General features: G+C 42.6%; 1 protein-coding gene across 1 annotated transcript; it reads right to left on the reverse strand.

Annotated features, from left to right (window-relative positions):
- Positions 1-1,871: 1,871 nt before the first annotated feature.
- LOC137290653 (uncharacterized) lies at positions 1,872-9,542 on the reverse strand. Its single transcript, XM_067821729.1, has 2 exons — positions 9,459-9,542; positions 1,872-2,267 (listed from the first exon to the last, which is right to left on the reverse strand). The coding sequence occupies exons 1-2, from the start codon at positions 9,540-9,542 to the stop codon at positions 1,872-1,874; spliced, it is 480 nt and encodes a 159-aa protein (XP_067677830.1).
- Between the last annotated feature and the right edge of the window lie 2,723 nt (positions 9,543-12,265).

The following is a 12,265-nucleotide window of genomic DNA, read 5'->3' on the forward strand; positions in this document are numbered from 1 at the left end:
ATCGTAATCCATATCGCGATCATCAGAATTGGGATTCGAACCATTGATCATCAGTTTCTGGCCTACATAAGGGACACAACTCTACACATCTAACAGTTGCAAGAAAGAGTGATAGTTGCTTCTTTTTTCAAAATATAGGGTATACATTCCGAAGAGAATAATACACCACATCGGTTACCACGGTGAAATCCGGAGCAATGATATAGTGCTCACAAGCCCAGAATCACTTAAAGACCCGTGATAACAGTAACCCATGCTTGTTGCAAGAGGCGCCTAACGGGATCGACCGACATATACCTGGAATATATACGTGTGCGGCGCTAAACAACAGACTAACCGACTACAAACCTGTAAACGCGGTCAGGATGAACCGATATTCGGACTCAAACCCATCGGTTTGCCGTTCTCGTTCCTTAAGCACTTTATGACACAAAATGTGACTTGGAAATCAAACAAAGTCCAACTAGGGGAAACAAAAATAACTTAAATGTAACAGAATGACACACTCCTGAAATATTTAATAAGTTTATTCAACATTTATGAAACAAGGATGGATTCCTGCCTTGAGTGATATGTTTTCCTCTTTGGCCGTTTTCTATATCCAGGAGTCATCCTTACAATCAGATTACTTATGGCTGCCGTTGTATAAAACAACCTCAGCGCTAAAGTCATTACGACAGTCTTAATGGTAAGGTTGTTTTGAACAACTTCACCCTTGATTTTCTGTCCACGTGGTTTTTATTATTAGCTAAATAGCAATCCAATGTATTGCGGGACAGCTCAAGCCCATAAGCCAGACTCACTGCTCACATGAAAGTAATTAGGTCCCCAACCAAATCTCAATAAACGGTAAAGGGGCGGTTGGGTAGCCTTGTGGTTTAAGTGTTTGCTCATCACGCCGACGACTCGGGTTCGATATTCAACATGGGTACAATGTGTGAAGCCACTTTTTAGTGTCCCCGCCGCGATATTGCTGGAATATTGCAAATATCGGCGTAAACCATACTCATTCACTCTTTTAAATCCGACATGGTTAACACGTACATTTCAAATGGTCACTTGTGGTCATATTTACAAATATGTCAGTATAGGAGTGACTTTTAATTTCCCATCTTCCAACTTGTCAAGATGCCAGGGCTGTTTGTCCAGAGCAACATGGTACTTGGATCAGGTCCATAAACAGAAGGACACCAGGACATGCTGTGCATCGACAATAACCATCACAGGGTTCGAATAAATGTTTGGACAACAAGTATTATACATAGAAATGTTTATATTTACAGTAGAATATTGTTTTCATATGTTATGGTTCACATATATTTAAAATTTTAACAAAATCGGCGAGGAAATGATTATTTCAGAAAATTCTACCGCGACACACATTACATAAAATACATTTGCATAAAATACATTTGTGTAATGAGTGTAGCTGTAGAATTTTCAAAAATATTCATATCCTCACCGGTTTCGCTCAAATTTGAACAATCTGTTAATCCTAACATATAGAAACAATATAAGACTGCAAAAGTCGAGATTTATATTTCTAAAAAGTATTGTCCAAACTAAGTTTCGAACCCTATTGATCACCACACGCGACAAACGGTCTTATCTGGTCCATGATTGGCTACTGATGAGTGGTTGAATATGACTTCTTTCCTTACACTCGTTAGATTCATTTTGAAACAGCTCGTATGTTAGATTTATCCGTCAGACACTAGGGTGATAATATCTGTATATTCCCCAATCGGTATTCCATTCATTCCTGCAAGTTCCTTGTCCTGTCCACTCCTCGCCCTTTTGTAATTTTCCTGTACGGAATTGAAGCGTTTTCGTTGGATAATGCAAAGCCAATCCTAATGCGGCTCCCTGTATCAGAATCCTTTGTCAAGGAGATAATCCCCGATTTTAACCATCGTGTTGTAGCAGCTCCCGGGATGTGTCCCCTCCTCGTATAGAGCAATCAACACACACGTATTGGCCTTGAAGATGATACAGCCGGCAGCAGTGCGGGCGTCCCGACCCACCATGATGCTTGCTCCGGTCACCCTGGTAAGGGTGAACACCCTACCGCCAAGGCATATCCCTTGTAGGTGAAGCTTCGACGAGTCATCGAAGCCGTCAATAATGTCCTTGACCTCCACAGGGTGGAAGACGGCATTGGTTGACGCTGCCCATACCTTGCCGTCGACGGTGCTGTGAATTGAGATCTTTGAAGCAAATCCACCATTCATGAACACGTCGATATAGTCCTTCCACGTTACCGACGGCTGAAAAATAATAATGTGAATGATTATCATTAGGAAGTGACCTTTCTACCATTTCAGACAGTGTGGATGAATACTGAATCAAACGATATATAAGACTTGCAGATGATATCTTGGCGTTTGATTTGGATTTTTTTAAACGCAGCATTGAACTATTCCAGCGATATGTCGGTGGTCTGTAAATAATTAAGTCTGGAACAGACAAACCAGTGATCAACAGCATGCGCATCGATCTACATAAGTGACATGTGTCAACCAAGTCAACAAGCCTGATCACTCGATCCCGTTAATCACATCTTAACACAAACGTTGGTTACTGAAGGCCAATTCTATCCCGGATCTTTCACGGGTTCACTTCTCGGATTATCTGGAGATATAAGCAATTGTAGATGGGGATTTGTCTCTCCTTTTAGTCAGGGCGTTAAATATACCCAATCGGGGTATCGAAGCATGACTGATGGGGCTGAACTTGGTTATACGTTGTTTGACGCTGCAGTCAGGTATATTTACAACGATATGGATGCACACATGGAGGGCCGTAATATCTCTGTTTGTCAACGTATATTCAGATATAAATTGGACTGTACTTGAACACTACAAAGACGTCTGCTGTGCCCTTAAAAAGCTGATGAACTCGTTTTATGTATACACATGAGCATTAATTAAGCACCACAAATTTTCATGCTATAAGATTGTGTTTAACACAACACATTGGTCATTCACGATATGGAAACCAAACACATTGCTATAATTTCGTTAACTGAACCATCTAAAGTGTCAATCCATCAACTACCAACACTGCTGCTACTTTCGGCTGTAATTTAATTTATCAAATGGTCACATGGGAGAACTAAAACGTTATCAATAATCATGTCCAAAACTATGGTCACACAGACAATGTCTGTGGTCCAACGTGCACAAAGTTCTCAAAAAACGCTCACTGTTCAATCCTAAGCCAACAGTAATGGTGACATCAGTATTTGGTTTATCCTCCCCACGCACCGAGAACTGCTGCAGCCCTCCTTCTCATGCTGGAAATCAACGCCGAATGCGCATCATTGGAATGCTCTGCCATTCCTCATGAAGAGCTAATTCCTGTAGATTTTGAACAGGTGGATCCCTTACTTGAACTTGACGCCCCAGATTTTCCCATAAATGCTCAATTGGGTTCAGATCAGGGCTTCTCGCAGGCCAAGGTAATCTGTCAACTGCGTTGTTCTGCTAGTATGCGATAACAGCTGTGGAACAATGGGGCCTAACATTATCGTCCATAAATACTGGCCGACTGGCCGGGGTGGTTATCAAAATGCGGGACAACAGCAGCTTCCAGTACTCCCTGTTGGTATCTCTGACCGAATGGCTCCCTCGTCATGTCCTCAGATTGTGGTTCTGCCGTTGATTACACCATGCCAAACGTTGAGCCTGGTGTCTATCAGTGAGTAAGGGACGTCTGATTGGACGACGTGCACTGAGTCCAGCGGACCTGAGCCTCCTTCGGGGATGGTGCTGGTTGAGAGACGAACACGTACTCTCCATTGTTCTCTGAGATCTTTGGCATTTGTGATTCATATTCAATCTGGACCCAGTGTCGCGACAGGACAAACCAGCTTCATTAATACCAGTACTCTGCCATCTGGTATTTTCAGAAAGCCTACGCCTCGGCATGTCAATTTCAGCACTGTTCACTTATTGATGCGTCGATAAAAAAGCAATAGGAATACTTCATTTCACCTTTTCATACCCCTCAGTCGCTTGTACCATGACAGAACTTGAGCATGAAACGCGTTCATTTGAGTCAGCACGTGAATTTCATGCTAACTGCATGTGTATTTAGATTGGTTGACTTCTTTGTTTTGATCCCTTTTTGTTACAATCAACAATTATGTTTAGTGGTGCTTAATTGATGCTCATGTGTATATTTGCAATGCATCTTTGAAATGAAAGATCTCTATTGTTTAGTAAGCGTCGCACTCAGCAATATTCCAGTCATATTAGGGCCACGGCCTGTACATAATCGAGTCTGGACCAGACAATCCAGTGAAGAACAGCATGAACATCGATTTTTGAAACTGGGATACAATGACATGTGTCAACCAAATCAGCAAGCCTGATCAACCAATCCCGTTTACCTCTTACGACGAGCCATACTCTTTCCACAGACATTACTCCTCCTACTTGAAGATATGGCAGGAGTAACCTCTGTGGGAAGAGAATGAGCATGTCTTGATGAAGTAAATCCTCACGCGGATCGTCGTGGGGCCAGTGTTTGAATCGGGGTGAAACCTTCCAACTTTCATAGGTGCACAACTTTGCAGCACTATTTAAGTTGGCCTTTAAAGACCTGGGCCAGTTGTGGGCTGCTGTACTGAACCCATCCCTATGACAGGAAGGTCGAGCAGACACTTACACTGCAAAGTGACCACAACACACCCCTCAAAAGCATCGACAAGCAGTTGGGGTTTACACAGTTCAGAAAGAACTGAGTGAGTTTAGTTTTACGCAGCATGAGCATCGATCTACGCAGTTGGGACCGATGACATGTCATCTAAGTGAACCAACCTGACCACCTGGGTCCACTTGCACAAAGCGATCTTAGTGCTACAACTATCTTAAGCCTATGTTGGAGAATGGGAGTTACAATCATTGTAGTACTAAGACTGCTTTGTGCAAGTCGGCCCTGATCATGTTAGTCGCCTCTTATGAGAAGCATGGGTTTCTGAAAATCAATTCTAACCCGGACCTTCTCGGGTTACCTCAGACAGGAATTTGTTTGTAGCGAAGGCCAGAACTTAGTGTTCCAAGGTTTACAGAAAATCCACGCTCGGGGGAATCAGGGTCACAGATCTCAAAACATTATGACGAATTTGAGATTTAAACGCACGACCCCAGATGCCTGGAACGACGTAAAGGACCTCCCCCGTAAGGCGAACTGTCGCAAAACACAATTGGACCACACTCTTATTTATTGGTGGTTTGCTCTAAATCATGAGTGAGTGAGTGAATGAGTGAGTGTTGTTCCATGCCGCTTTTAGCAATATTCCAGCAATATCAAGGCGGGGAACACCACAAATGGGCTTCACACAAAATACCCATGTGGGGAACCGAACCTGGGTCTTCGCCGCGACGAGCGAACGCTTTAACCAGTAGGCTAGCAACGAAACGCAGAAAAAAACAATAACCTACCGAGTCAATATCTCTGTTTTCGCTGGTCATTTGCAGTGCTGCTGCTCTTTTCCGTAATTTCACCATGTTCTTGCCGTCATGAAGCACAGTATAGGACTGGGTAGGTCAAACGAACTCGTGGGATAAAGATAGAATCTGGTTATACAACCAAGGCGTATTATTAATCCAATCCGTTGCATTGAGAACTACACACGCACTCATTGTTCTGCATTCAGCGGGCTCACTTCTTATACAGATATCATGCTTGACAGGCGAGAGGCATTCGCACGCCGGATTTTAATATCCTTACACCGTGGCGACCGATCCCTACCTGAAGGTCAAAGTATGTCTCGATCAGAATGAACGTGAAGTGGAGCTTCGGTAAACATGCCAATGGATTACGGATTATATTTATTTATATTGAGATTAGGCCTGACATTTGAGAAGACAATGTTTCTCAATGGAATGAATTGACGTCACCTACAGGGTTGTAAGAAGCAAACTGAGAGTGGTTCATAGTCAATCTTACTGTCCCTGAACCGCAATTTTCCTCGACTCCAAGGCTTAAGCCTTAATGCAAATCTAGATGTCATCAGATTCATGTTCTGATTCTTCCATTTCAATGTGGATCCTATTCAGTTTAAATGTGTTCAGGGTGTATGTGTTACTTTCAAGATCGCGCATATTCAGAGACTAAGCGTGTTACATTGATGCAATAAATTATGTTTCTGTCTGCATTTTCGTTTCGTGTCTGCAGTTTGATCTGTGGAAAATTATGTGTATGTGAATGTCTGCAACTGTTGTCTGTGCTTGTGTCTGTCTTGTGCCTTATCTGCTTTGGTATGCGTGTGCGTGTGCGCGCATGCTTTTCTGCGTGTGTCTCGCTGTGAACATGGTAGAGCCCATGCACAGTTAAACATCACTCTTTTACACGCCGACCGTCTATGAATCTCTTGGGTTTACCGACATAACAAACTCACCCTGTGAAGTGGATCAGTAATAGAGACAACGGGTATCTATATTGGTTGTGCCTGCGTTGTGTGTATGTTTGGCTTATCAAAACCTGCCACACATTCATATGTGTCTGTATCCACGGTGTATATGTAAATCGGTGTCTGTATGTACCTCAATTGTACTGGTTTAATAACTGTGTTACTGCCTGTATGTCAATGCATGCGTTAATGTTTGTTGCTTTCAAGATTGGTACGTGTCTGTATCTATAGATCTGAAAGCCTGTCCATGTTCATGTTTTGATCACTGTCAGTATGTCCATGTATGCGTCAGCGTTTGTTAGTTTTAGCATTGGTCTGTACATACGTGTCTGTATGCAAGGTTCTGAAAGCATGTTCATGTTTCACCACTGTCTGTGTGTTTATGCATGCGTCAACGTTTGTTACCATCATGATTGGTTAGCGTTTGTATTCATGGATCTAAGTGACTCTCCCTAGTTGTGTTTTCTATAGCAGCGTATGTTACTTTATGCATGATATTTAATGCTATACATGTGTATACCTGTGTTTGTGACCATAAACGGGGCGGTAAGGTCGCCTAGTGGTTAAAGCGATCGCTCGTCAGGCTGAAGACCCGAGTTCGATTCCCCACATGGGTACAAAGTGTGAAGCCCATTTCTGATGTCCCCTGTCGTGATATTGCTGGAATATTGCTAAAAGTGACGTAAAAGTATTCTCACTCACTTGTGCTGATAAACAGGACGCATATATGATCTGCCGGGAACCTGCAAATAGCTAAAGGGAGAGAAAGCAATTGCAGAACAATGCACATCAAAAGCATTATTAACGAACAACACTTTGTGTTCACTGTTTCTGAAGACAGTGAACACAACATAAACAGAAGCATAGTGCAGCATATAATTCCATAATCGGGTACAACCGAAAACTGGCACAGAAAACATATGGTCAATATAGAGTATTATCCCCAGTCGTAATCCGCTGTCCATTACAGCATATAAGTAGATTTCATTGTTAACAAATCAATCAATAACCCTCAGTGGGGGTGGGTGGGGTGGGGTATTAAAATGCACCCCGTCCGTCCATGCACATTTATAGAATACTAGTAGACCTCAGTGCAATAAACTATAACAAGTAAACTATTCAGACATATTCTTTACGTTTTTTTCATAAACCATCTTGCCATTTCATGAAAAACACAAAATGGCTCAGAATGATTTGGTATCGTTGACGTTATGAGCCCAATAGAAACACGAACCTTTAACTGTTCATGAACACACTTGGTGCAGTGGGGTAGCCTAGTGATTAAAGCGTTCACTCGTCACGCCGGGTTCGATACCCGTGATATTGCTGGAATATTGCAAAAAGCGGCGTATAACTACACTCGCTCACTCATAAACACACTAATAAACACCATCACCACTTCAACATAGACAAGCAATAATGGCCTGCAGCATGACACCACAACACAGATCAATGACAGGACCGTGCCATCGACGCCATAACTTGTGACATCTGATATTAACACGGTTAGTGATATATGACACGCAACAGACAACGGACAGTGCGTGTACGCCGATATACCATGACTGAGGGTATAGATGGGTATGATAAAAACTGGGTATAGTTCTTGTGTTGTCAAGGAACTTTTTCGTCTACACATTCTGCTGTAATAGTGCTAAGCGGCGTAAAAGTATACTCACTCACTCACGCCTTTGTTGTTGTCTTTAACCGTGTGTTTCTTGAAAATGCCTTGAATAGTTTCACATGTTGTTTCGTGGCACCATGGTATCAGGGATAGTAACGTCGTACAGAGCACCCCTCCGTAAGAGCACCCCTCCGAGAGAGAGAGAGAGAGAGAGAGAGAGAGAGAGAGAGAGAGAGAGAGAGAGAGAGAGAGAGAGAGAGAGAGAGAGAGAGAGAGAGAGAGAGAGAGAGAGAGAGAGAGAGAGAGAGAGAGAGAGAGAGTATTACTGGCTGCCGCATCAAACTTAAGTCACTGTTCAAAGGCCTGATAATGAAATAGACAAATAAAGGTGTTCCACTGATACACTTGTGAAATCACTTGTTTCACGTTCCCAACTCATTTTAAGCGCCACTCATGGTACACCAGACCGTTCTTCGCCTCCATTCCCCATACCAGCTTCCGGTTCAACTTGGTTTCCCGTTGGCGTTGGGATAGCCTCTTGGTTTCGGGGCACGATGATGACCGCGTGATTTCTGGATGCGGCGGTGTAGCTGCTTGGTGTCCGTGCGTGATGGGGTAGCCTCACAGTTTCCTGGGGCACTGGGGTAGAGTCTTGTTTTCCTTGGACGGAACGCGAACCACTTGGTATCCAGGGGCCATAGTGTTGTCTCTTGGTTTCCTGAGGCGGTGGTGTTGCCTCTTGGTTTCCTGGGTCGATGGTGTTGCCTTTTGGTTTCCTGGAGCGGCGGGGTGGCCTTTGGGTTTCCTGGGACGGTGATGTAGCAGCTTGGTTTCCGTGCGCGTTGAGGTTGTCCTTTTGGTTTTCTTGGGCGATGGTTTAGGAGCTTGGTTTCCGTGCGTGGTGATGTAGCCTCTTCATGTCCTTGGGCGATGGTGTAGTCTCTTGGTTTGCGATTGCCCACACGGGTTCATCTTGTGAATCCCATGTATGTGTCCCCTGCCATGATATTGCTGAAAGCAAAACTACACTCACTCACCCTAACTGCTTGTCATTACGAAGGCCCGAGTTAGATTCCATAGGTACAATGACAGAAGGACGTTTCTGGTGCCCAGGCTATTGACGCCGCGATGTCATGGCGGGCGGGCAGAAATGTGTAGTTGGGCGAGTGGTGGCGTTCCACTTGTGGCCAAACCTTCGATGATTTCGATGTGAAATTTACGAAGGAGTTTCGCGTCTTAGAAGGGAAGTGGTCGCCTTATCCATTAACTGCAACACTTCAAAAAAGTTTTTATCGAGGGCGGCAAAGCGACAGTGTCCCGAAGAAAGACGGAAATTCTCACAGCGTCCTGTCCAAGGTGTGCTTAATGCAAGTCGATATTCAGTAACAGACACAAGTGCTAACACATAGTACTTACATGCAATAAAGCGTTGACGTCTTTAGTGTAATCTTCCACCTTTAAACTGGTATACAGATAAAATGAATCTCCATCAAAGGCCATGGTCACTATACCATTTGACGACTACCCGCTGAATTACGCTAGCCTTAAAGGCTTCCTGATACACAAACCGCTCGTGTAAATCTAATCCGCTACCGAGAGGCCTCTAGACTTCAAATCTACATTTTTGAATTTGCAGGACTTTTAATCTTATCGGTTAATCTGAAGGTAAATACCTGGCACTGAAACGTAGCCGGCGTTGATATGAAGACAAATACTCAGTTGAGTTAGTGTACAAGTCAAAGCGGTTTGTCATACGAACAAAAGAGGAAAGTCCAAGAGAAGCCTGTTGCACGGGTACGTTGTTTACACCCAGATAATGAGCTGAGAGTGATACTTGATAGTTGAACGGGCGTGTGGCTTGTGACAAGACGGGTCAATAAGGGATAATGTATCTGTGAACAGTTGGTTCTGTGTAAATAGAGGCGCTCGACACTTGTATTTACTCTTACCTTTTACTTATGTTACAGCAACTAAAATCAGCAATGCTCCCCAATATCGGTACAGAGTGCTTCAACCCTTAAAGTACTAGAATTTGTATTTTACTGTCGGTTTTTGATTAATGTGGCACTGGAAATTTTCCAATTTATGATGGTGGTCTGCAAAAAATCGAGTTCTAACAAGATGATCGAGTGACTGGCATTATGAACACCGATCTAATTAAGATACGATAATACTGAACAAGAGTATTCCCAAGTATTATACAAGTAACAATTCTCCATATCATTCGTATGTTAAACATTGCAGCAGGGGCATTTCGGTTCTATGCCAAAAACAAATGAATGATCAAAAGGGGGTAAGAGGTGAGGTGAATTATGGTTTAATGTGGTACTTAAGAATATTTCGCTCATATGACGATGTTCATGCGTGTATATGTGTGACTACATGTATTTGCCCAGATTTAAGATGGTTTTATAGTGCAAGCTCACCGAGATACCATGCCGCAGTAAGGCATGAGTAGTGAGTAAGTGAGTAGTTTTACGCCGCTTTTAGCAATATTCAAGAAATATCACGGCGGGGGACACCAGAAAATGGGTTTCACACATTGTACTCAAGTGGGGAATCGAACCCGTGTCTTCGGCGTGACGAACGAACGCTTTAACCACTAGGCTACCTCTTTGCCCCAGGGCATGAATACCCTACTCGGACACATTATACTGACTCCAAGACGGCCAGTCCTTGTTGTACCCACTGATGCCGAGCGCCAGGCACCAATAAGTACCATATTTTAGCGTCTTTCATTGTATGACGCAGCCGGGAATCGAACCACTATACCACGGAGGCGGTCCTGTGAGTAAGAAAGGATTTGGGGTTTGCATTTAACATCCAAAACTGTGTTCCACGGGAGATATGCTTGTAGTCCAGGAGGAGGCAGGTGAAAAGTCTGATGTCGTGGCCTCCCAAGTACTGATTTGGTTTGACACTGTTTTCAGTTAGTATGATGTCTTGGGCTCATGAAAAGGCCTGTAATACTCTTACATTGTGGTATCAATTTTTTTCATATGCCATTTTATGCGATGGGGGACTGTGAGCATTTTCATGACATTTTGCTTTTAAAAATAATCAAAATGGCCGCCATTTTACCCGCCATCTTGAATTGTCGTGTGTTGCCTTCTCGGCAGTTAAATTTACGTAAAAATTAACACCGAATGTGTCCAAATTACATCCAGTAGTGATACTTTTGATGTTTTTGACACTTGTCTCTTCTAGAATGGCGGATATGGCACAAAACAAGTAATTTTGTATGGTTATGTCGTGGTAATATAATGCTTACTCAGCTTATTCTTTGAGACAGGGGATTTTACCGACTTTTCATGTTAATGTGTGGTGGTGATTTATTTATTGAAAGTTTACATTATTCCTGTAACTACAATCAGTTGTTTTTGTTTCCTGTTTACTTCTAGCGTGACAGCATGTTACATGGAATTATTTCATATTGTCCAGTATTCAAAATGGCTGCTAAGATGTACTGAATTTGTACTGATCTATAAAACAAACAATTCATTTGGTGTCACGTGTTTAACACAGCATAGAAAAAAATAAATTTCAATGTTATGGTTAATGAAAGCTTCACATTCCTAAAATATTTGATGAAATAACATTATCCAAAGTATTAGAAAACTATGCTTCACGATCGATAACTGTGTCTAAGTTCTTGCTGTAGCTTAGACAAATGTCTGTCAGATAACTCTTAACCACTTTTGAAACATTCAGAAGCTTACAATTAACTCTTCTCTTCACTTTCTTCATATCATTTGTAACATCATGTCAGAATTGGAGTCATCTACAAGCCAAAGCCAATGACCTGCCATACAAAAAGACAGGTCTTTGTGCACAATAAATCAGTTCATCTGCATAGATCTCTCTCCTGGCATACTGACTTTATTGCATTTACTCTATGTCAGTTCAACTGATCCATGGGGAGCAGAATCTCTCGACATCAGAACACCAGAAAAAGGATAAGCTGACCACCACAAATGCTCCAACCATGGTCAAGTGGTGAAGGAATATGATTGGCTGCAGATACTGTTTCCAAACATGCACTTGGTTGTTTACTTGCTCAATATGATATTCTAGACTGTTAGTGGTAGCTTTTTCATTTAATGTCTTGTCTCATCTGCAGACATCACTGGATTGTTTGGTACGTACATTGAACTAAAAGTATGTGCGATGTGATCTGGTAATGTTGATAGGCTTTTGTATTGTTCTGTTTTGTAGATATTATA

This window comes from Haliotis asinina, chromosome 7 (genome assembly GCF_037392515.1).
Source record: "Haliotis asinina isolate JCU_RB_2024 chromosome 7, JCU_Hal_asi_v2, whole genome shotgun sequence".
Taxonomy (NCBI): Eukaryota; Metazoa; Mollusca; class Gastropoda; order Lepetellida; family Haliotidae; genus Haliotis; species Haliotis asinina.